This window comes from Pseudophryne corroboree, chromosome 3 (genome assembly GCF_028390025.1).
Source record: "Pseudophryne corroboree isolate aPseCor3 chromosome 3, aPseCor3.hap2, whole genome shotgun sequence".
NCBI classification, from domain to species: domain Eukaryota; kingdom Metazoa; phylum Chordata; class Amphibia; order Anura; family Myobatrachidae; genus Pseudophryne; species Pseudophryne corroboree.
In genome coordinates this window covers 35,834,053-35,859,366 of record NC_086446.1, presented here as the reverse complement: position 1 = coordinate 35,859,366, position 25,314 = coordinate 35,834,053, and the positions used below count along the sequence as shown (strand labels likewise).

General features: G+C 50.6%; 2 protein-coding genes across 4 annotated transcripts in view; both read right to left on the bottom strand.

Annotated features, from left to right (window-relative positions):
* LOC135054639 (zinc finger protein 629-like) overlaps window positions 1–16,492 on the bottom strand; it is a 29,281-nt gene extending 12,789 nt beyond the window's left edge. For 2 of the 3 annotated variants that reach the window (XM_063957864.1, XM_063957866.1), the window contains exons 1-3: window positions 16,410–16,492; window positions 14,244–14,322; window positions 14,027–14,124 (exon numbers count right to left, since the gene is read on the bottom strand). In XM_063957864.1, the coding sequence (XP_063813934.1) occupies window positions 14,027–14,124; window positions 14,244–14,277 (132 nt within the window). In that variant the 5' untranslated portion in view covers window positions 14,278–14,322; window positions 16,410–16,492. Of the gene's footprint in view, window positions 1–14,026; window positions 14,125–14,243; window positions 14,323–14,613; window positions 14,738–16,409 lie in introns of those variants that run through there. The other variant, XM_063957865.1, reaches the window with a different exon arrangement.
* The window catches only part of LOC135057116 (uncharacterized), a 176,804-nt gene that overhangs the window by 18,065 nt on the left and 133,425 nt on the right, over window positions 1–25,314 (bottom strand).

Here is a 25,314-nt window from a genome sequence, read left to right as displayed (position 1 = left end):
TGAAGAACAGGCCCCTAGTAGAGAGTAAAGCAAAAAATTAAACAAGACATAATCACTTGGCAGCCAATCCCATAACCTAGCAGGGTGTCCCCAGCTATCAGATAAACTAGCCGGTAGAAAATAAGATTTTACTTACCGATAAATCTATTTCTCGTAGTCCGTAGTGGATGCTGGGACTCCGTAAGGACCATGGGGAATAGCGGCTCCGCAGGAGACAGGGCACAAGAATAAAAGCTTTAGGATCAGGTGGTGTGCACTGTCTCCTCCCCCTATGACCCTCCTCCAAGCCTCAGTTAGAATACTGTGCCCGGACGAGCGTACATAATAAGGAAGGATATTGAATCCCGGGTAAGACTCATACCAGCCACACCAATCACACCGTACAACTCGTGATCTGAACCCAGTGAACAGTATGATAGAACGAAAAAGAGCCTCTGAAAAGATGGCTCCCAACAATAATAACACGAATTTTTGTAACAATAACTATATACAAGCATTGCAGACAATCCGCACTTGGGATGGGCGCCCAGCATCCACTACGGACTACGAGAAATAGATTTATCGGTAAGTAAAATCTTATTTTCTCTGACGTCCTAGTGGATGCTGGGACTCCGTAAGGACCATGGGGATTATACCAAAGCTCCCAAACGGGCGGGAGAGTGCGGATGACTCTGCAGCACCGAATGAGAGAACTCCAGGTCCTCCTCAGCCAGGGTATCAAATTTGTAGAATTTAGCAAACGTGTTTGCCCCTGACCAAGTAGCTGCTCGGCAAAGTTGTAAAGCCGAGACCCCTCGGGCAGCCGTCCAAGATGAACCCACTTTCCTTGTGGAATGGGCTTTTACCGATTTTGGCTGTGGCAGGCCTGCCACCGAATGTGCAAGCTGAATTGTACTACAAATCCAACGAGCAATCGTCTGCTTAGAAGCAGGAGCACCCAATTTGTTGGGTGCATACAGGATAAACAGCGAGTCAGATTTTCTGACTCCAGCCGTCCTGGAAACATATATTTTCAGGGCCCTGACCACGTCAAGCAACTTGGAGTCCTCCAAGTCCTTAGTAGCCGCAGGTACCACAATAGGTTGGTTCATGTGAAATGCAGAAACCACCTTAGGTAGAAATTGAGGACGAGTCCTCAATTCTGCCCTGTCAGAATGAAATATTAAGTAAGGGCTTTTATATGATAAAGCCGCCAATTCTGACACACGCCTGGCTGAAGCCAGGGCTAACAGCATCGTCACCTTCCATGTGAGATATTTTAAGTCCACAGTGGTGAGTGGTTCAAACCAATGTGACTTTAGGAAACTCAACACAACATTGAGATCCCAAGGTGCCACTGGGGGCACAAAAGGAGGCTGTATATGCAGTACCCCTTTTACAAATGTCTGAACTTCAGGTACTGAAGCCAGTTCTTTTTTGGAAGAAAATCGACAGGGCCGAAATTTGAACCTTAATGGACCCTAATTTTAGGCCCATAGACAGTCCTGTTTGCAGGAAATGGAGGAAACGACCCAGTTGAAATTCCTCTGTAGGGGCTTTCCTGGCCTCACACCACGCAACATATTTTCGCCAAATGCGGTGATAATGTTTTGCGGTTACATCCTTCCTGGCCTTGACCAGGGTAGGGATGACTTCATCTGGAATGCCTTTTTCCTTCAGGATCCGGCGTTCAACCGCCATGCCGTCAAACGCAGCAGCGGTAAGTCTTGGAACAGACAAGGCCCCTGCTGGAGCAGGTCCTTTCTTAGAGGTAGAGGCCATGGTTCGCCCGTGAGCATCTCCTGAATTTCCGGATACCAAGTCCTTCTCGGCCAATCCGGAACCACGAGTATAGTTCTTACTCCTCTCCTTCTTATGATTCTCAGTACTTTTGGTATGAGAGGCAGAGGAGGGAACACATACACTGACTGGTACACCCACGGTGTTACCAGAGCGTCCACCGCTATTGCCTGAGGGTCCCTTGACCTGGCGCAATATCTGTCTAGTTTTTTGTTTAGACGGGACGCCATCATGTCCACCTTTGGTTTTTCCCAACGGTTCACGATCATGTGGAAGACTTCTGGATGAAGTCCCCACTCCCCCGGGTGAAGGTCGTGTCTGCTGAGGAAGTCTGCTTCCCAGTTGTCCACTCCCGGAATGAACACTGCTGACAGTGCTATCACATGATTTTCCGCCCAGCGAAGAATCCTTGCAGCTTCTGCCATTGCCCTCCTGCTTCTCGTGCCGCCCTGTCTGTTTACGTGGGCGACTGACGTGATGTTGTCCGATTGGATCAATACCGCCTGACCCTGAAGCAGGGGTTTCGCTTGACTTAGGGCATTGTAAATGGCCCGTAGTTCCAGAATGTTTATATGAAGAGATGTTTCCATGCTTGACCACAAGCCCTGGAAGTTTCTTCCCTGTGTGACTGCTCCCCAGCCTCTCAGGCTTGCATCCGTGGTCACCAGGATCCAATCCTGAATGCCGAATCTGCGGCCCTCTAGAAGATGAGCACTCTGCAACCACCACAGGAGGGACACCCTTGTCCTTGGTGACAGGGTTATCCGCTGATGCATCTGAAGATGCGATCCGGACCATTTGTCCAGTAGATCCCACTGAAACGTTCTTGCATGGAATCTTCCGAATGGAATTGCTTCGTAAGAAGCCACCATTTTTCCCAGGACCCTCGTGCACTGATGCACTGACACCTGGCCTGGTTTTAGGAGGTTCCTGACTAGCTCGGATAACTCCTTGGCCTTCTCCTCCGGGAGAAACACCTTCTTCTGGACTGTGTCCAGAATCATTCCTAGGAACAGAAGACGTGTCGTTGGAATCAGCTGCGATTTTGGAATATTTAGGATCCACCCGTGCTGACGTAACACTACCTGAGATAGTGCTACTCCGACTTCTAACTGTTCCCTGGACCTTGCCCTTATCAGGAGATCGTCCAAGTAAGGGATAATTAAGATGCCTTTTCTTCGAAGAAGAATCATCATTTCGGCCATTACCTTGGTAAAGACCCGAGGTGCCGTGGACAACCCAAACGGCAGCGTCTGAAACTGATAATGACAGTCTTGTACTACAAACCTGAGATACCCTTGGTGAGAAGGGTAGATTGGGACGTGGAGATAAGCATCTTTGATGTCCAGAGACACCATATAGTCCCCTTCTTCCAGGTTCGCTATCACCGCTCTGAGTGACTCCATCTTGAATTTGAACCTTTTTATGTAAGTGTTCAAGGATTTTAGATTTAAAATTGGTCTCACCGAGCCGTCTGGCTTCGGTACCACAAACAGCGTGGAATAATACCCCTTTCCCTGTTGTAGGAGGGGTACCTTGATTATCACCTGCTGGGAATACAGCTTGTGAATGGCTTCCAGAACTGCCTCCCTGTCGGAGGGAGACTTTGGCAGAGCAGACTTCAGGAACCGGCGAGGGGGAAACGCCTCGAATTCCAGTTTGTACCCCTGCGATACTACCTGTAGAATCCAGGGATCCACTTGCGAGTGAGCCCACTGCGTGTTGAAATTCTTGAGACGGGCCCCCACCAAGTCTGAGTCTGCTTGTAAAGCCCCAGCGTCATGCTGAAGACTTGGCAGAAGCAGGGGAAGGCTTCTGCTCCTGGGAAGCGGCTGCATGGTGCAGTCTTTTTCCCCTTCCTCTGCCCCGGGGCAGAAAAGAGTGGCCTTTTGCTCGCTTGTATTTATGGGAACGAAAGGACTGAGTTTGAAAAGACGGTGTCTTTTTCTGCTGATGTGAAGTGACCTGGGGTAAGAAGGTGGACTTTCCAGCCGTTGCCGTGGCCACCAGGTCCGAAAGACCAGCCCCAAATAACTCCTCCCCTTTATACGGCAATACTTCCATATGTCGTTTGGAATCCGCATCCCCTGACCACTGACGCGTCCATAACGTTCTTCTGGCAGAGATGGACATAGCACTTACTCTTGATGCCAGGGTGCAAATATCCCTCTGTGCATCACGCATATATAGTAATGCATCCTTCAAATGCTCTATAGTTAACAATATATTGTCCCTATCCAGGGTATCAATATTTTCAGTCAGGGAATCCGACCACGCGACTCCAGCACTGCACATCCAGGCTGAAGCGATTGCTGGTCGCAGTATAACACCAGTATGTGTGTATATACTTTTTAGGATATTTTCCAGCCTTCTATCAGCTGGTTCTTTGAGGGTGGCCGTATCAGGAGACGGTAACGCTACTTGTTTAGATAAACGTGTGAGCGCCTTATCTACCCTAGGGGGGGTTTCCCAACGTGTCCTAACCTCTGATGGGAAAGGATATAGTGACAATAATTTATTAGAAATTAGCAGTTTTTTGTCGGGAGAAACCCACGCTTTATCACACACCTCATTCAATTCATCTGACTCAGGAAAAACTATTGGTAGTTTTTTCACCCCCCACATAATACCCTTCTTAGTGGTATTTGTAGTGTCAGAAATGTGCAATGCCTCCTTCATTGCCGTGATCATGTAACGTGTGGCCCTACTGGACATTACGTTCGACTCATCACCGTCGACACTAGACTCAGTATCTGTGTCTGGGTCTGTGTCGACCCACTGAGGTAACGGGCGTTTCAGGGCCCCTGACGGTGTCTGAGACGCCTGGACAGGCACTAATTGATTTGCCGGCTGTCTCATGTCGTCAACAGTTTTTTGCAAAGTGCTGACATTATCACTTAATTGTTTAAATACGATCATCCAGTCAGGTGTCGACTCCCTAGGGGGTGACATCACTAACGCAGGCAATTGCTCCGCCTCCACATCATTTTCCTCCTCATACATGTCGACACACACGTACCGACACACAGCACACACACCGGGAATGCTCTGATAGAGGACAGGACCCCACGAGCCCTTTGGAGAGACAGAGGGAGAGTCTGCCAGCACACACCCAGCGCTATATATATATATACAGGGATAACCTTATATAAGTGTTATTCCCTTATAGCTGCTGTTTATATTGTCATTTGCTGCCAATAGTGCCCCCCCTTCTCTTTTTTACCCTGATTCTGAAGCAGGACTGCAGGGGAGAGTCAGGGAGCCGTCCTTCCAGCGGAACTGTGAGGGAAAATGGCGCTTGTGTGCTGAGGAGATAGGCTCCGCCCCTTCACGACGTCCTTATCTCCCGCTCTTTTGTGTAAAAATGGCAGGGGTTAAAATACATCCATATAGCCCAGGAGCTATATGTGATGTATTCTTTTGCCACCTAAGGTATTATCATTTATATTGCGTCTCAGGGCGCTCCCCCCCCAGCGCCCTGCACCCTCAGTGACCGGAGTGTGAAGTGTGCTGAGAGCAATGGCGCACAGCTGCGGTGCTGTGCGCTACCTTAGTCTGAAGACAGGATTGTCTTCTGCCGCCGATTTCACCGGACCTCTTCGTCTCTTCTGGCTCTGTAAGGGGGACGGCGGCGCGGCTCCGGTGACCCATCCAGGCTGTACCTGTGATCGTCCCTCTGGAGCTAACGTCCAGTAGCCTAAGAAGCCCAATCCACTCTGCACTCAGGTGAGTTCGCTTCTTCTCCCCTTAGTCCCACGATGCAGTGAGCCTGTTGCCAGCAGGTCTCACTGAAAATAAAAAAACCTAAACTAAACTTTTATTCTAAGCAGCTCAGGAGAGCCACCTAGCCTGCACCCTTCTCGTTCGGGCACAAAAATCTAACTGAGGCTTGGAGGAGGGTCATAGGGGGAGGAGCCAGTGCACACCACCTGATCCTAAAGCTTTTATTCTTGTGCCCTGTCTCCTGCGGAGCCGCTATTCCCCATGGTCCTTACGGAGTCCCAGCATCCACTAGGACGTCAGAGAAATTTGGTTATAACTAACAAGCGAACCTGAACACGTGGGAAGCTTAATCACCGCCCAATGGGGTTCATTACGAGTTGATCGTAGCTTTGCTAAATGTAGCACAGCTACGATCATTCACACTGACATGCAGGGGGACGCCCAGCACAGGGCTAGTCCGCCCCGCATGTCAGTGCCGCTCCCCCCGCAGAAGTGCAAAGGCACTTCAGTGCCAGCCCCCCTCCCGCAGAAGTGCAGCAGCGATGCCTTTGCACTTCAAGAGTAGCTCCCGACCAGCGCAGCTTTAGCGTGCTGGCCGGGAGCTACTCGTCGCTTCCCGGCCCGCAGCGGCTGCGTGTGATGTCGCGCAGCCACCGCGGCCCACCCCCCCAACATTCCGGCGACGTTGGCCGGACCACTCCCCCTAAACCGCAGCTTAACGCCGCCTTCCAGTCCCCTCCCACCCAGCGACCACCTCTGTCTCAGAGGCGACCGCTAGGCAACGACTGCTGCCATGCGCCGGCGCACTGCGGCACCGGCGCACGCGCAGTTCCGACCCGATCGCTGCGCTGCGACAAACTACAGCGAGCGATAGGGTCGGAATGACCCTCAATATTAGATAATATAGGAGCTGTGCTTGGGGTGAATATCATGAAAATTTTAGAAACACCCCGACAGTAAAGAGTCCAGCCTGCGACGCACTAAAGCAGCATAGGGGACGTCAATATGTTAACCTTCCATAAACACCATCACACAAACAGCAAACAGGTATAACAGAAATACTTGAGCATAAGTGTCTTCATGGAGGAGCAGCATGCGGTACCGGTTGTAGATCAGTCCACGCTGAGGCAGCCTGGGGGTTGTCAAAAAAGTGGGTACGATTGTCAGCCACCTGTTAGGGTCTCCTGCCCTGTGCTGCCACGTCGTCATGGCAACCGGGAGACAAGTGCTAGTGGAGTAACCTGAGCGCAGCTGATACTCCGGTTCGGGTCTTTTGCTGTGCAGTGGTTATAGGCTCTGTGCACGGCAGGGGATCCGGTGCTGGTTTTTGTGCTCACAGTCTGTGAGGTCTGAGTGGGGCGTGGACAGCACCTGCTTTATAAGGCCTCTTTTCAGGGTAAGCAGATGCTGCTGAATCTTTGTTGGTTAGTCAGTTCATGAAAGTTAGCCAGTACTGTGTAGCTTTGTATTTGTTTGTTGCTTACTGCAAATAGGCCTGGGGATTTGGTATTACACTCTGCCAATCCAGACCTAGCAGTAAGACTGGAGTCAGTCGTTTAGCTTGCTGGGGTTCTGTTACTACTCTGTGAACTTAGCAAGTTTGCGGCTGTATTCTAAGACTTGCCTGTCTAATCCTGTCTCACTGTGCTAGGTGTCAGGGGTCAGTTTAGTGGCAGTAAGCTAAAACCTGTGCACTGCAAGTGAGAATTAGGATTGTGGAGATTCTCCTTGTGTCTATCATTCCATCTCTGACCAAGGAGTTTACTGCCACACCCGTTGGTAACCCTTTAGGGTTTTGCTGTTGCCCTTAGCAACAGCATTTCGGGTTCTCTACGTATTAAAACACAACATCTTGCTTTTCCATCTGAGCAGTTCTAATACAAGGGAGATACCTCTGGGCTTCTCTGTTCACTTTGTGTGTATTTTGTTACCCTATCACCTTCTGTGTACGTTATGTCATATCCCCCAGTTTGTCTGTGAGTCCATCTGTTTTGCATAACAGTTCAAACACCAGTACATTCCTGCAGACACTGGAGTGCATAACAGTTCTGACACCAGTACTTTCCTGCAGGCACTGGTGTGCATAACATATTCAGCAGCCTAATACTCCTGTTGAAATTTTGTGGGAATATGGAGCATACCCCTCAAAATACGTTGCAACAGGTGGTCGATCAGGTGCAGGTCCTGACTCGACAATTTAATGATTTGTCCATTAAAATGCACACCTCCCAGGCTGCTGGCGGAGCTCCCGCAGCAGCAGCACCTGCAGGGGTTAAGGAGCCGAAAGTAAATCTCCCGGATCGTTTTTCTGGAGATCGCTCGCAGTTCTTTTGTTTCAAGGAGAGCTGCAAGCTATACTTCCGGCTTAGGCCTCAGTCTTCTGGGTCGGAGATTCAGCGGGTGGGCATAGTGATTTCCTTGCTACAAGGAGACCCACAGGTCTGGGCATATGGGTTGCAGCCTGACTGTCCGTCGCTTAAAAGTGTTGATGCTTTTTTTACGGCACTGGGCATGTTGTATGATGACCCTGACAAGACGGCCTCAGCCGAGGCTCAGATTTCGATCCTTAAGCAAGGGCGAAGGCCAGTTGAGGTTTACTGTACGGAGTTTCGGAGGTTGGCCCATGATACCCAGTGGAATGACCCAGCCCTGAGACACCAGTACCGAAGAGGTCTTTCTAACCAGATAAAGGACCAACTGGTACAATATCCCTTGCCTGATAGCTTGGATCAGCTCATGCAGTTATCCATCCGGGTGGATAAACGGCTGAGAGAGCGTAGGCTTGAAAGGGAGACTGAGATTTCCTTCCTTCCCAAGGGAACCTCAGACTCTGAGGAATTTTCTGAGGAGCCTATGCAGATTGGGGCTACCCGCCTCTCCTCGCGTGAGAAGACGCGGAGGAGACAGCAGGGGTTGTGTTTGTACTGTGGGAATAAAGGTCATGTGGTAGTATCATGCCCAGAAAAGCCGGAAAACTTCAGGGCCTGAGGGTGATGGGAAATATCCTGTCAGGCCAGAAGTCAGAATTTCCCAAGAAGACTTTTATCATTCCGGTGACCTTGAAGATCCTCGGTCAAACTGTCAAGACTGAGGCCTTTGTGGACAGTGGGGCCGACGGGGTTTTTATGGACCGCCAATTCGCCCTGAAACACTCTGTTCCCTTAGTACCCTTGGCATCGGAAATTGAGATTTGTGGGTTAAACGGGGAACCATTATCCCAAGGTAAAATTACCTCTTGCACTAGCCAGATTTCTTTGTTTATTGGAGCCACACACTCTGAAAAATTGTCCTTTTATGTGACTGTCTGTACTTTTGCCCCATTGGTGTTGGGGTTACCCTGGTTAAGGGCCCACAATCCTCAATTTGACTGGGTCTCTGGGGAGATTCTTAGTTGGGGTACTGATTGTTTCAGGAGTTGCTTGAGCCTTCCAGTCAGGCTCTCGCAGCTAAGTTTGCCAGGATTGCCAGGGTGTTATGCAGATTTTGCGGACGTGTTCTCCAAAAAAGTTGCAGAGGTACTACCTCCCCATCGCCCCTATGACTGTGCCATTGATTTGTTGCCAAATGCTAAGCTTCCCAAGAGCAGGTTGTACTCCCTGTCACGTCCTGAGACTCAGGCTATGGCAGAGTACATTCAGGAGAACTTGGCTAAGGGATTTATCAGACCTTCACAGTCTCCAGTTGGGTCGGGGTTCTTCTTCGTGGGTAAAAAGGACGGTTCGTTGCGACCCTGCATCGACTTCAGGGAATTGAACCGTATCACGATTAAAAACTCATACCCACTGCCTCTCATTTCGGTCTTGTTTGACCAGCTTCGTACTGCCACCATTTTTTCTAAGATTGACCTACGCGGTGCGTACAATCTAATCCGAATAAGAGAGGGGGATGAATGGAAGACTGCCTTTAATACCCACTCAGGGCATTATGAATATTTGGTGATGCCTTTTGGGCTCTGTAATGCCCCGGCAGTCTTCCAGGATTTCATGAATGATGTGCTCAGGGAATATTTGGATAGATTCTTAGTTGTATACTTAGATGACATCCTAATCTTCTCCCATTCCCTGGAGGAACATCAGAAGCATGTACGCTTAGTCCTCCAGAAACTCAGAGACCACCGGCTTGGGGCGAAGCTGGAGAAGTGCGAATTTGAAGTTCAGCAAATCGCATTTCTAGGATATATTATCTCCCCAGAAGGTTTCCAAATGGAGGGTTCCAAGGTACAGGCAGTCCTGGATTGGGTGCAGCCCACTAGTTTGAAGGCGCTTCAGCGTTTCCTGGGCTTTGCGAATTTTTATAGACGATTTATCGCTGGATTTTCGTCTATAGTGGCGCCCTTGGTGGCACTCACTAAGAAAGGGGCGGATGTTGCTCACTGGTCTTGTGAGGCTAAAGCGGCTTTTGCCCGTCTCAAAAGGGCATTTGTTTCGGCCAAGGTGCTGCGACACCCAGATCCAGAGCGTCCTTTTGTGGTGGAGGTGGATGCCTCTGAGATGGGTATTGGGGCAGTGCTTTCTCAGATGGGAGTGTCTGATAATCGCCTTCATCCCTGTGCTTACTTTTCCCGTAAATTTTCGCCTGCCGAAATGAATTATGACGTGGGTAACCGGGAATTGTTGGCTATTAAGGATGCACTCGAGGAATGGAGACACTGGCTTGAGGGGGCTAAGTTTGTGGTCTCAATTCTCACTGACCATAAGAATCTGGCATATTTAGAGTCAGCGAAGCGTCTCAATGCCAGGCAGGCACGATGGGCTTTGTTTTTTGCTCGCTTTAATTTTTTGATAACATATCGCCCTGGGTCAAAAAACATCAAGGCTGATGCGCTCTCGCGGAGTTTTGCTCCAATCCAGGAGACCACCGAGGAGCCGTTGCCCATTGTTTCCCCATCATGTATTAAAGTGGGCATTACCCAGGACCTCTTATCATTAGTCCTTAGAGCACAGGAGCAGGCTCCTCCAGACCTTCCGGTAGGTCTTTTGTTTGTGCCTCCTAGGTTAAGACAGCGAGTGTTCCTGGAATTCCATGCCAAGAAGTCGGCAGGTCACCCGGGTATTGCCAGAACTCGGGAGTTGCTATCTAGGGCGGTGTGGTGGCCCTCGGTGGCTAAGGATGTGGATCAGTGGGTTCGGGCATGTGACATCTGTGCCCGAAATAAGACTCCTAGAGGGGTTCCTGTTGGCCCATTACATCCACTCTCTATCCCATCTAAGCCATGGACCCACATTTCAATGGATTTTGTGGTGGACTTGCCCAAATCCTCGGGGATGACAGCCATCTGGGTTGTCGTTGACAGGTTTTCGAAGATGGCGCACTTCGTTCCACTGGTTGGGCTGCCATCAGCCAGACGCCTGTCTGAATTATTTATGCTGCATGTTGTGCGTCTCCACGGGTTGCCACTTGATGTGGTCTCTGACCGCGGATCCCAGTTTGTGGCCAAATTCTGGAGGGCATTTTGTTCCGATCTCCAGATTTCTGTCAGCTTGTCGTCAGGCTACCATCCGCAGTCTAATGGGCAGACTGAAAGGGTGAACCAGTCCTTGGAGCAGTTCCTCAGGTGTTATGTCTCCAAGTGTCAGACTGACTGGGTTGCTCATCTGTCCATGGCGGAGTTTGCCTATAACAACGCGGCTCACTCTGCTACAGGGATCTCTCCCTTCCTTTGTGTGTATGGGCATCATCCTAAGGCCAATTCTTTTGACCCCCTGGACTCCACGCCTGGTGGTTCCTCTGTGGTTTCGGTCCTTAGAGGTATTTGGCGGAAAGTGAAGAAAGCCCTTGTGTCTGTGTCATTAGTGACCAAAAGGATTTTTGATAAGCGGAAAAGACCCTGCAGCTTCAAATTAGGAGACTTCGTCTGGTTGTCTACCAAGAATTTGAAGTTGAGACAGCCATCTCATAAGTTAGGGCCCCGGTTCATCGGCCCTTATAAGATCACCAGGGTTATCAATCCGGTGGCATTTCAGTTAGATCTGCCCCGTTCTTTGGGTATCAATAAAACATTTCATTGTTCCCTTTTAAAACGGGCGATTAGTAATCCTTCTTCCAGTGGAAGACCTTCCCCTCTTCTGATACGTGGCCAGAGGGAGTTTGTTGTTGAAAGGATTCTTGACTCCAAGGTGGTTCGGGGTCGGGTGTCATTTTTGGTGCACTGGAAGGGGTATGGCCCGGAGGAGCGGTCGTGGGTGCGCAGTTGTGATCTTCATGCCCCCAGACTGATACGCTCTTTCTTCTCGCAGTTCCCCGATAAACCCGGTGGTAGGGGTTCTTTGACCCCTCGTCAGAGGGGGGGTACTGTTAGGGTCTCCTGCCCTGTGCTGCCACGTCGTCATGGCAACCGGGAGACAAGTGCTAGTGGAGTAACCTGAGCGCAGCTGATACTCCGGTTCGGGTCTTTTGCTGTGCAGTGGTTATAGGCTCTGTGCACGGCAGGGGATCCGGTGCTGGTTTTTGTGCTCACAGTCTGTGAGGTCTGAGTGGGGCGTGGACAGCACCTGCTTTATAAGGCCTCTTTTCAGGGTAAGCAGATGCTGCTGAATCTTTGTTGGTTAGTCAGTTCATGAAAGTTAGCCAGTACTGTGTAGCTTTGTATTTGTTTGTTGCTTACTGCAAATAGGCCTGGGGATTTGGTATTACACTCTGCCAATCCAGACCTAGCAGTAAGACTGGAGTCAGTCGTTTAGCTTGCTGGGGTTCTGTTACTACTCTGTGAACTTAGCAAGTTTGCGGCTGTATTCTAAGACTTGCCTGTCTAATCCTGTCTCACTGTGCTAGGTGTCAGGGGTCAGTTTAGTGGCAGTAAGCTAAAACCTGTGCACTGCAAGTGAGAATTAGGATTGTGGAGATTCTCCTTGTGTCTATCATTCCATCTCTGACCAAGGAGTTTACTGCCACACCCGTTGGTAACCCTTTAGGGTTTTGCTGTTGCCCTTAGCAACAGCATTTCGGGTTCTCTACGTATTAAAACACAACATCTTGCTTTTCCATCTGAGCAGTTCTAATACAAGGGAGATACCCAGTTCCTTAGCCTCTGGGCTTCTCTGTTCACTTTGTGTGTATTTTGTTACCCTATCACCTTCTGTGTACGTTATGTCATATCCCCCAGTTTGTCTGTGAGTCCATCTGTTTTGCATAACAGTTCAAACACCAGTACATTCCTGCAGACACTGGAGTGCATAACAGTTCTGACACCAGTACTTTCCTGCAGGCACTGGTGTGCATAACACCACCACAGGAAGACCGGCAGGAAATAACATTGAATACTGCAACGGACGTTCACGCAATCTTTGTTTCACCTGCGTAAACTGCGTATGGGATGTTTGAACATCAGCAGAAAAGTCCTGGAACCCAGCTACCCTCTGACCTTCACGCCTGGCGATGCGGAGAACAGCATCTCTGTCCTTGTAATGCAGTAATTTGTTCAATGAATGTTCTAGGTTGCGCACCAGGATGGAGAGGGCGAGTAGGCACTCTGTAGGCCTTTTCGACAGTGAATTACGGGGCGGAGGAGTCTCCACCGAAGACTGACAATAACCAAGTTTCCAAAAATTGTTTAGGTTGTGAGCCCTCTGCTTTTTCAGGTTAGACTCACAAAACGAACATTATTTCTACTAAGGCGACCTTCATTGTCGGTAGGTTTAAGTTTACATGCCGACATCTGGGACTCCAGAGAGGAAAGGTGGCTCAGGATAGGAGTATAGGAATCCTCCAGAGTAGAGATACGGTTTTCTGTCTCACCTATCCTATCTCAGAGTTTTTGTATATCCTGACAGATAAAGGAGATGTCGACATGAACCTCCTCCACCCTGTCAGCAAGACGTTTATCAGAGTCAGTGATAGCCTGCAAAAGCTGGGACATTGTAACTTCAGGAAATCCAGTCATATCGGGAGAGGGAGGACAGGAATCAGTATGAGAAAGAGACAATGGCAATGATCCCTGCGGCCTAGCGCTGGTGCACCCGAGGTGGAAGCCGCATCAGCAGCTGTCCGGTAGTCTCCACCCGAGACAATAAGGCTGCGTTATATGCGTCATAAAACGCTAACCGGAAAAGACGCCTTACCTTCTCCCCGTTCTCCGGCCGCAGCGTGGGATTGTCAGTATGGACTTGGAGGTAACAGTTGTCGCGACCCGTCGGCGAGTTGTTACAGCGACTCTCTCTATTATGCATTTAAGACGCATAGAAAGATCACTAAAAAAAAAGACTATATAAAATAACAAAGCTTGTGGCTGCAAAAAAATTAGCAGTCCAACCGTTCACAGGGGTCCGGCTTCTGCCGTACCAAAAAAAGAAACTGAATTTCCTGAGCCGGAAGTCGGAGTTATAGGGGGCTGGCCCGTTGCAACCTGAGAGTCTGAAAAGCTTTACTGTTTGCTGCCTGTTCTGCTGTTGCTACCTAATATCCCAAGGTAGATCCTGTGGACCCTGATAAAGAAATAACACTTTACTAATATTGCTGAGGTAAGCAGTAAAATATCACTGTATAAGACACACACATCTACTTTAAAGATCATATATATCCCACCTACCTGATCCTCCTGTGGGGTCCTGTGATTCTCCTCTGTACAATCCTGGGAATACGGAGGACGGGGACATCTCTCTGGGGTATCTCTGTTACTGGGTCCATCTGTAGGAGACACACAGTGACTGAGTACAGTGTATATATGTGATTATCAGGTGATGTGTATATATAGGGGGCCCCCATACCTGCTCTCCCCTGTACAATACATGACAGTCTCCTCTTACCCAGTGATGTGAGGGGCCGGTGATACTCCATCATCACGTCCTTGTACAGACCCCTGTGTTCCTCTATATACTCCCCCTCCTGCATGGAGACATAGACAGTGACATCCTGACACCTTATAGGAACCTGACACACAATGATACAGTCATCCCCCAGACACATCCCCTGGTGTTACTGTATAAGGGGGGGGTCATTCCGACCCGTTCGCACGCAGCGGTTCTTCGCTGTGGTCCGACCGGGTCGGAAATGCGCATGCGTGGTGGCCGCAATGCGCACCGTTGCTGGACAACGCCACCGCCAGCGACAAATGTGATTGCAGCGGCAATGGCAAGAAGATGGACAGGCGGGAGGCGTTCCAAGGCGGATACTCACCGTTTTCCAGGCGTGGCGAGGTGTTTGGAGGGCGGATGTCTGACGTCAGGACCGGGACCTTCATCGCTGAATCCATCGCACAGGGTAACTCTTACCCAGGTCTTGTTTTGCAGGAAACTTTTTTAGCATAGCAGGGCTGCACAAGCGTTCGCAGCCCTGCTATGCTAAAATACACGCCCCCATAGGCGGAGATTAGTTGATCGCACCAGCAGCAAAAAGTTGCTTGGTGCGATCAACTCGGAATGAGGGCCAATGTCCCATTCCCAGCAGTCACCTCTCCAGTCATCACCCAGACACGTCCCCTGGTGTTACTGTATAATGTCCCATTCCCAGCAGTCACCTCTCCAGTCATCACCCAGACACGTCCCCTGGTGTTACTGTATAATGCCCGATTCCCAGCAGTCACCTCTCCAGTCATCACCCAGACACGTCCCCTGGTGTTACTGTATAATGCCCGATTCCCAGCAGTCACCTCTCCAGTCATCACCCAGACACGTCCACTGGTGTTACTGTATAATGTCCCATTCCCAGCAGTCACCTCTCCAGTCATCACCCAGACACGTGCCCTGGTGTTACTGTATAATGTCCCATTCCCAGCAGTCACCTCTCCAGTCATCACCCAGACATCCCCTGGTGTTACTGTATAATGTCCCATTCCCAGCAGTCACCTCTCCAGTCATCACCCAGACACGTCCCCTGGTGTTACTGTATAATGTCCCATTCCCAGCAGTCACCTCTCCAGTCATCACCCAGACACGTCCCCTGGTGTTACTGTATAATGCCCCATTCCCAGCAGTCACCTCTCCAGTCATCACCCAGACATGTTCCCTGGTGTTACTGTATAATGTCCCATTCCCAGCAGTCACCTCTCCAGTCATCACCCAGACACATCCCCTGGTGTTACTGTATAATGCCCCATTCCCAGCAGTCACCTCTCCAGTCATCACCCAGACATGTTCCCTGGTGTTACTGTATAATGTCCCATTCCCAGCAGTCACCTCTCCAGTCATCACCCAGACACATCCCCTGGTGTTACTGTATAATGCCCCATTCCCAGCAGTCACCTCTCCAGTCATCACCCAGACATGTTCCCTGGTGTTACTGTATAATGTCCCATTCCCAGCAGTCACCTCTCCAGTCATCACCCAGACACATCCCCTGGTGTTACTGTATAATGCCCCATTCCCAGCAGTCACCTCTCCAGTCATCACCCAGACACGTCTCCTGGTGTTACTGTATAATGTCCCATTCCCAGCAGTCACCTCTCCAGTCATCACCCAGACACATCCCCTGGTCTTACAGTATAATGCCCCATTCCCAGCAGTCACCTCTCCAGTCAGCAGCTGAATGATCTTGTTGGTGAGCTCCTGGAGAAGACTGGGGCACTGATACTATGATACAATGTGCCAGACTGTAATATCATGTATCATCATCATCATGTAATATTGCAGGCTAAATACAAATGTGTCTGACATCACTGGACTCACACCTCACAGACCACAATCACAAGGGATGGAACCTCTCCCCCAGGACACCTCACCTCTCCAGCCCTATATTATTGATGGAGATACAGTGAGGTCTCTGTGACCCATCCCATAGGCCACAATGACGCAGTCTCAGCCCAGTGACGTATTTGTGATATTATTATTAGTTATTATATAGCTTTTAGGATGATTACTAGGAGTGATGTGACTGCAGCAATACCTCTCCCATCATACACAGTGGGGGCTGGGTGATGGGTGTGAGTGGGGGATATACAGTGTGGGGGTCACAGCCTCATATCCCTCCTCACTCACCTCTTATTATACATCTGAGGAGACACTCACCCCCCTGCCACTCACCGCCTGTCTCACAGGGAGTCCCAGAACATTACACAGCCTACTTCCGGGGAGTTGCACCTCACTTCCGGCCTTTGCGTTCCACCTTACTTCCGGTCTGTGCGGTCCACATGCTTGCTGTACGTGCGTTCCAGCTAATCTTTCCGTCCTCTCTGACGTACAGGCAACTTCCGGCCATCCCGTGTGTAGGAGGCAGAGAGAGGTTGGAGCAAGTAATGGTCTTATGTTATACAGGGGGAGCAGCCTATGGTGTCCTGTTATTATTAAACAGAGAGAGCAGCATGTGGTGTCCTGTTTTTATTATACAGCGGGAGCAGCCTGTGGTGTCCTGTTGTTATTATTCTTATTCAGGAGGAGCAGCCTGTGGTGTCCAGTTATTATTTTTATACAGGGAAAGTAGCCTGTGGTGTCCTGTTATTATTATACAGGGAGAGCAGCCCGTGGTGTCCTGTTATTATTGTACAGGGGGAGCAGCCTGTGGTGTCCTGTTATTATTAATATACAGGTAGAGCGGCATGTGGTGTCCAGATTTTATACAAGGGGAGCAGGAGCAGCCTGTGGTGTCCTGTTATTATTATACAGGGGGAGCAGCCTGTGGTGTCCTGTTATTATTATTATTATTATACAGGTGGAGCAGCATGAGGTGTCCAGATACTAAACAAGGGGAGCAGGAGCAGCCTGTGGTGTCCTGATATTTTTATTCAGGGGGAACAGCCTGTGGTGTGCTATTATTATTATTATTATTATTATTATTATACAGAGGGAGCAGACTTTGGTGTCCTGTTATTATTATAATACATGGGGGAGCAGCCTGTGGTGTCCTGTTAATATTATACAGGGGGTGCAGCCTGTGGTGTCCTGATATTCAGCGGGAGCAGCCTGTGGTGTCCTGTTATAATACAGGGGGAGCAGCCTGTGGTGTCCTGATATTTTTATTCAGGGGGAGCAGCCTGTGGTGTGCTATTATTATTATTATACAGAGGGAGCAGCCTTTGGTGTCCTGTTATTATTATACATGGGGGAGCAGCCTATGGTGTCCTGTTATTATACAGGGAGAGCAGCCTGTGGAGTCCTGTTATTATTATACAGGGGGAGCAGCCTGTGGAGTCCTGTTATTATTATACAGGGGGAGCAGCCTGTGGTGTCCTGTTAATATCATTATACAAAGTGAGCGGCCTGTGGTGTCCTGTTGTTATTATTCTTATTCAGGAGGAGCGGCCTGTGGTGTCCAGTTATTATATTTATACAGGGAAAGCAGCCTGTGGTGTCCTGTTATTATTATACAGGTAGAGCAGCCTGTGGTGTCCTGTTGTTATTATTATACAGGGGGAGCAGCCTGTGGTGTCCGGTTATTATTAATATACAAGTGGAGCGGCATGTGGTGTCCAGATTTTATACAAGGGGAGCAGAAGCAGTCTGTGGTGTCCTGTTATTATTATACAGGGGGAGCAGCCTGTGGTGTCCTGTTATTATTATTATACAGGTGGAGCGGCATGAGGTGTCCAGATATTAAACAAGGGGAGCAGGAGCAGCCTGTGGTGTCCTGATATTTTTATTCAGGGGTAACAGCATGTGGTGTGCTATTATTATTATTATTATTATACAGAGGGAGCAGCCTGTGTGTCCTGTTATTATTATACAGGGGGAGCAGCCTGTGTTGTGCTGATATTATTCAGCGGGAGCAGCCTGTGGTGTCCTGTTATTATACAGGGGGAGCAGCCTGTGGTGTCCTGTTATTAAACAGGAGGAGCAGCCTGTGGTGTGCTATTATTATTATTATACAGAGGGAGCAACCTTTGGTGTCCTGTTATTATTATACATGGGGGAGCAGCCTGTGGTGTCCTGTTATTATTAAACAGAAAGAGCAGCCTGTGGTGTCCTGTTTTTATTATACAGGGGGAGCAGCCTGTGGTGTCCTGTTATTATTATTATTATTATACAGGGGGTGCGGCCTGTGGTGTCCTGTTGTTATTATTCTTATTAAAGAGGAGTGGCCTGTGGTGTCCAGTTATTATTTTTATACAGGGGGAGCAGCCTGTGGTGTCCTGTTATTATTATACAGGTAGAGCAGCCTGTGGTGTCCTGTTATTATTATACAGGGGGAGCAGCCTGTGGTGTCCTGTTGTTATTAATATACAGGTGGAGCGGCATGTGGTGTCCAGATTTTATACAAGGGGAGCAGGAGCAGCCTGTGGTGTCCTGTTATTATTATACAGGGGAGCAGCCTGTGGTGTCCTGTTATTATTATACAGGTGGAGCGGCATGTGGTGTCCAGATATTAAACAAGGGGAGCAGGAGCAGCCTGTGGTGTCCTGTTGTTATTCTTATACAGGAGGAGCGGCCTGTGGTGTCCTGATATTTTTATTCAGGGGGAGCAGCCTGTGGTGTGCTATTATTATTATACAGAGGGAGCAGCCTGTAATGTCCTGTTATTATTATTAAGGGGGAGCAGCCTGTGGTGTTCGGTTATTATACAGGGGGAGCAGCCTGTGGTATCATGTTATTATACAGGAGGAGCGGCCTGTGGTGTCCTGATATTTTTATTCAGGAGGAGCAGCCTGTGGTGTGCTATTATTATTATTATACAGAGGGAGCAGCCTTTGGTGTCCTGTTATTATTATACAGGGGGAGCAGCCTGTGGTGTCCTGTTATTGTACAGGGGGAGCAGCCTGTGCTGTTCTGTTATTATTATACAGGGGGAGCAGCCTGTGGTGTCCTGTTATACAGGGGGAGCAGCCTGTGATGTCCTGATATTATTATACAGGAGGAGCGACCTGAGGTGTCCAGATATTATACAGGGGGTGCAGGAGCTGCCTGTGGTGTCGTTGTTGTTGTGATTATTATTATTATTATACAAAGGGAGCGGCCTGTGGTGTCCTGATATTTTTATTCAGGGGGAGCAGCCGGTGGTGTGCTAATATTATACAGAAGGAGCAGCCTGTGGTGTCCTGTTATTATTATACATGGGGAGCAGCCTGTGGTGTCCTGATATTATTATACAGGGGGAGCAACCTGTGGTGTTCTGTTATTATTCTACAGGGGGAGCAGCATGTGGTGTCCTGATAGTATTATACAAGAGGAGCGGCCTGTTTAGTCCAGATATTATTATACAGGGGGAGCAGCCTGTGGTGTCCTGTTATTACTATTATTGTACAGGGGGAGCAGCCTTTGGTGTCCTGTTATTATTAATATTATTATTATACAGGGGAAGCAGCCTGTGGTGTCCTGTTATTATTACTATTATTATTTTTATTACTATTAATATACAGGGGGAGCAGCTTGTGGTGTCCTATTATTATTATTATTATTATTATTATACATGGGGAGCAGCTCTGTGGTGTCCTGTTATTACTATTATTATACAGGGGGAGCAGCTCTGTGGTGTCCTGTTATTACTATTATTATACAGGGGGAGCGGCCTGAGGTGTCCTGTAATAATTATTACTATTGTTATTATTATTATATTACAATATATCTATTGGCTAAGTCTGTGACAGGTCATGCTGGGATGTGCAGTTCCCCAGCAGCTGGCTAACCGTATGTTGAGTACCCCTGGCGTAGAAGATGTACTGCAGTATCACAGTATGGGGTTACGCACGACGTTGTACTCTGTATAGTGACATCCTGCTGAATATAACACGCAGCCTTTGTTGGTTTTGATACTGACCTTCCTGTGACCATCATTCTGTGCAGCGAGATAAACTTATATAGACTGTTATAGTATTATATGTAGTGCGGCACGCTGCTTAAATGTTATGTAATATCTCAGAGCAGCATCACCTGAGTGTTCCAGAGTAACTAATATCTGATTATAGTCACCCTACAGATAGTACATATAGGGTGTAAGGATGTATGATCCCAGTAACAGAGATACCCCAGAGAGATGTCCCCGTCCTCTGTATTCCCAGGATCACACAGATGAGAATCACAGGATCCCACAGGAGGATCAGGTAGGTGGGATTTAGGGTCTCATCAATATACCACAGTGACTGTCACTATATGAGATGTAGAGAAGCTGTGTGTGTCCTATACAGTGATATTATTGTGTTTCATCTCAGAAAATGAGAACAGACATTATTAGTCTTATAGCAAGTGTTATTATTGTTCTTTGGGTGATATAGGGTGAAAACATAACAGATATGAAGGTGGAAGATATAAAAGAAGAAGAGATGTATGTGATGGGTGATCAGCAATGTAATGAGGAGGAAATCCCTACAGATATCAGCACAGGTGATCACATTTCCGTTGTTATGAAAAATAATCCGAGGTTACAGTGTGGGCACGCAGGCGTTGCAGAAGTACAATGAGGTTGCGGTGTGGGCGCGCAGTGGCAGAAGTACAGTGAGGTTGCGGTGTGGGCACGCAGGTGTGGCAGAAGTAGAGTGAGGTTGAGGTGTGGGCAAGCAGGCGTTGCAGAATACAGTGAGGTTGCGGTGTGGGCACGCAGTGGCAGAAGTACAGTGACGTTGCGATGTGGGCACGCAGGTGTTGCAGAAGTACAGTGAGGTTGTGGTGTGGGCACGCAGTGGCAGAAGTACAGTGAGGTCGCGGTGTGGGCGCGCAGTGGCAGAAGTGCAGTGAGGTTGCGATGTGGGCACGCAGGTGTGGCAGAAGTACAGTGAGGTTGCGGTGTGGGCATGCAGGTGTGGCAGAAGTACAGTGAGGTTGCTGTGTGGGCGCAGTGGCAGAAGTATAGTGAGGTTGCGGTGTGGGCACGCAGTTGTGGCAGAAGTAGAGTGAGGTTGCGATGTGGGCAAGCAGGCGTTGCAGAATACAGTGAGGTTGCGATGTGGGCACGCAGTGGCAGAAGTACAGTGAGGTCACGGTGTGGACACGCAGTGGCAGAAGTACAGTGAGGTTGCGATGTGGGCACGCAGGTGTTGCAGAAGTACAGTGAGGTTGCGGTGTGGGCACGCAGTGGCAGAAGTACAGTGAGGTCGCGGTGTGGGTGCGCAGTGGCAGAAGTGCAGTGAGGTCACGGTGTGGGCACGCAGTGGCAGAAGTACAGTGAGGTTGCGGTGTGGGCACGCAGGTGTTGCAGAAGTACAGTGAGGTCGCGGTGTGGGCATGCAGGTGTGGCAGAAGTACAGTGAGGTTGCTGTGTGGGCGCGCAGTGGCAGAAGTATAGTGAGGTTGCGGTGTGGGCACGCAGTTGTGGCAGAAGTAGAGAGAGGTTGCGATGTGGGCAAGCAGGCGTTGCAGAATACAGTGAGGTTGCGGTGTGGGCACGCAGTGGCAGAAGTACAGTGAGGTCACGGTGTGGACACGCAGTGGCAGAAGTACAGTGAGGTTGCGATGTGGGCACGCAGGTGTTGCAGAAGTACAGTGAGGTTGCGGTGTGGGCACGCAGTGGCAGAAGTACAGTGAGGTCGCGGTGTGGGTGCGCAGTGGCAGAAGTGCCGTGAGGTCACGGTGTGGGCACGCAGTGGCAGAAGTACAGTGAGGTTGCGGTGTGGGCACGCAGGTGTTGCAGAAGTACAGTGAGGTTGCGGTGTGGGCATGCCGGTGTGGCAGAAGTACAGTGAGGTTGCTGTGTGGGCGCGCAGTGGCAGAAGTATAGTGAGGTTGCGGTGTGGGCACGCAGTTGTGGCAGAAGTAGAGTTAGGTTGCGATGTGGGCAAGCAGGCGTTGCAGAATACAGTGAGGTTGCGGTGTGGGCACGCAGTGGCAGAAGTACAGTGAGGTCACGGTGTGGACACGCAGTGGCAGAAGTACAGTGAGGTTGCGATGTGGGCACGCAGGTGTTGGAGAAGTACAGTGAGGTTGCGTTGTGGGCACGCAGTGGCAGAAGTACAGTGAGGTTGCGGTGTGGGTGCGCAGTGGCAGAAGTGCAGTGAGGTCACGGTGTGGACACACAGTGGCAGAAGTACAGTGAGGTTGCGATGTGGGCACGCAGGTGTTGCAGAAGTACAGTGAGGTTGTGGTGTGGGCACGCAGTGGCAGAAGTACAGTGAGGTTGCGGTGTGGGCGCACAGTGGCAGAAGTACAGTGAGGTCACGGTGTGGACACTCAGTGGCAGAAGTACAATGAGGTTGCGATGTGGGCACGCAGGTGTTGAAGAAGTAGAGTGAGGTTGCGGTGTGGGCACGCAGTGGCAGAAGTACAGTGAGGTCACGGTGTGGACATGCAGTGGCAGAAGTACAGTGAGGTTGCGATGTGGGCACGCAGGTGTTGCAGAAGTACAGTGAGGTTGTGGTGTGGGCACGCAGTGGCAGAAGTACAGTGAGGTCGCGGTGTGGGTGCGCAGTGGCAGAAGTGCAGTGAGGTCACGGTGTGGACACACAGTGGCAGAAGTACAGTGAGGTTGCGATGTGGGCACGCAGGTGTTGCAGAAGTACAGTGAGGTTGCGGTGTGGGCACGCAGTGGCAGAAGTACAGTGAGGTTGCGGTGTGGGCGCGCAGTGGCAGAAGTACAGTGAGGTCACGGTGTGGACACTCAGTGGCAGAAGTACAATGAGGTTGCGATGTGGGCACGCAGGTGTTGCAGAAGTACAGTGAGGTTGCGGTGTGGGCACGCAGTGGCAGAAGTACAGTGAGGTCGCGGTGTGGGCGCGCAGTGGCAGAAGTGCAGTGAGGTTGCGATGTGGGCACGCAGGTGTGGCAGAAGTACAGTGAGGTTGCGGTGTGGGCACGCAGTGGCAGAAGTACAGTGAGGTCGCGGTGTGGGTGCGCAGTGGCAGAAGTACAGTGAGGTCACGGTGTGGACACGCAGTGGCAGAAGTACAGTGAGGTTGCGGTGTGGGCACGCAGTGGCAGAAGTACAGTGAGGTCGCGGTGTGGGTGCGCAGTGGCAGAAGTACAGTGAGGTCACGGTGTGGACACGCAGTGGCAGAAGTACAGTGAGGTTGCGATGTGGGCACGCAGGTGTTGCAGAAGTACAGTGAGGTTGCGGTGTGGGCACGCAGTGGCAGAAGTACAGTGAGGTCGCGGTGTGGGTGCGCAGTGGCAGAAGTGCAGTGAGGTCACGGTGTGGACACATAGTGGCAGAAGTACAGTGAGGTTGCGATGTGGGCACGCAGGTGTTGCAGAAGTACAGTGAGGTTGCGGTGTGGGCACGCAGTGGCAGAAGTACAGTGAGGTTGCGGTGTGGGCGCGCAGTGGCAGAAGTACAGTGAGGTCACGGTGTGGACACTCAGTGGCAGAAGTACAATGAGGTTGCGATGTGGGCACGCAGGTGTTGCAGAAGTACAGTGAGGTTGCGGTGTGGGCACGCAGTGGCAGAAGTACAGTGAGGTCACGGTGTGGACACGCAGTGGCAGAAGTACAGTGAGGTTGCGATGTGGGCACGCAGGTGTTGCAGAAGTACAGTGAGGTTGCGGTGTGGGCACGCAGTGGCAGAAGTACAGTGAGGTCGCGGTGTGGGTGCGCAGTGGCAGAAGTGCAGTGAGGTCACGGTGTGGACACACAGTGGCAGAAGTACAGTGAGGTTGCGATGTGGGCACGCAGGTGTTGCAGAAGTACAGTGAGGTTGCGGTGTGGGCACGCAGTGGCAGAAGTACAGTGAGGTCGCGGTGTGGGTGCGCAGTGGCAGAAGTGCAGTGAGGTCACGGTGTGGACACACAGTGGCAGAAGTACAGTGAGGTTGCGATGTGGGCACGCAGGTGTTGCAGAAGTACAGTGAGGTTGCGGTGTGGGCACGCAGTGGCAGAAGTACAGTGAGGTCGCGGTGTGGGCGCGCAGTGGCAGAAGTGCAGTGAGGTTGCGATGTGGGCACGCAGGTGTGGCAGAAGTACAGTGAGGTTGCGGTGTGGGCACACAGGCATTGCAGAAGTACAGTGAGGTCACGGTGTGGGCATGCAGGTGTGGCAGAAGTACAGTGAGGTTGCTGTGTTGGCGCGCAGTGGCAGAAGTAGAGTGAGGTTGCGGTGTGGGCAAGCAGGCGTTGCAGAATACAGTGAGGTTGCGGTGTGTGCACGCAGTGGCAGAAGTACAGTGAGGTCACAGTGTGGACACACAGTGGCAGAAGTACAGTGAGGTTGCGATGTGGGCACGAAGATGTTGCAGAAGTACAGTGAGGTTGCGGTGTGGGCACGCAGTGGCAGAAGTACAGTGAGGTCGCGGTGTGGGCGCGCAGTGGCAGAAGTGCAGTGAGGTTGCGATGTGGGCACGCAGGTGGCAGAAGTACAGTGAGGTTGCGGTGTGGGCATGCAGGTATTGCAGAACTACAGTGAGGTCGCAGTGTGGGCATGCAGGTGTGGCAGAAGTACAGTGAGGTTGCGATGTGGGCGCGCAATGGCAGAAGTACAGTGAGGTTGCGGTGTGGGCACGCAGGTGTGGCAGATGTAGAGTGAGGTTGCGGTGTGGGCACGCAGGCGTTGCAGAATACAGTGAGGTTGCGGTGTGGGCACGCAGTGGCAGAAGTACAGTGAGGTCGCGGTGTGGGCACGCAGTGGCAGAAATACAGTGAGGTTGCGGTGTGGGCACGCAGGTGTTGCAGAAGTACAGTGAGGTTACGGTGTGGGCACGCAGTGGCAGAAGTACAGTGAGGTCGCGGTGTGGGCATGCAGGTGTGGCAGAAGTACAGTGAGGTAGCAGTGTGGGTACGCAGACGTAGCAGAAGTACAGTGAGGGAGCGCAGTGGCAGAAGTACCATGAGGTTGCGGTGTGGGCACGCAGGCGTGGCAGAAGTACAGTGATGTTGCGGTGTGGGCACGCAGTGGCAGAAGTACCATGAGGTTGCGGTGTGGGCACGCAGTGGCAGAAGTACAGTGAGGTCGCGGTGTGGGCACGCAGTGGCAGAAATACAGTGAGGTTGCGGTGTGGGCACGCAGGTGTTGCAGAAGTACAGTGAGGTTACGGTGTGGGCACGCAGGTGTTGCAGAAGTACAGTGAGGTTGCGGTGTGGGCACGCAGTGGCAGAAGT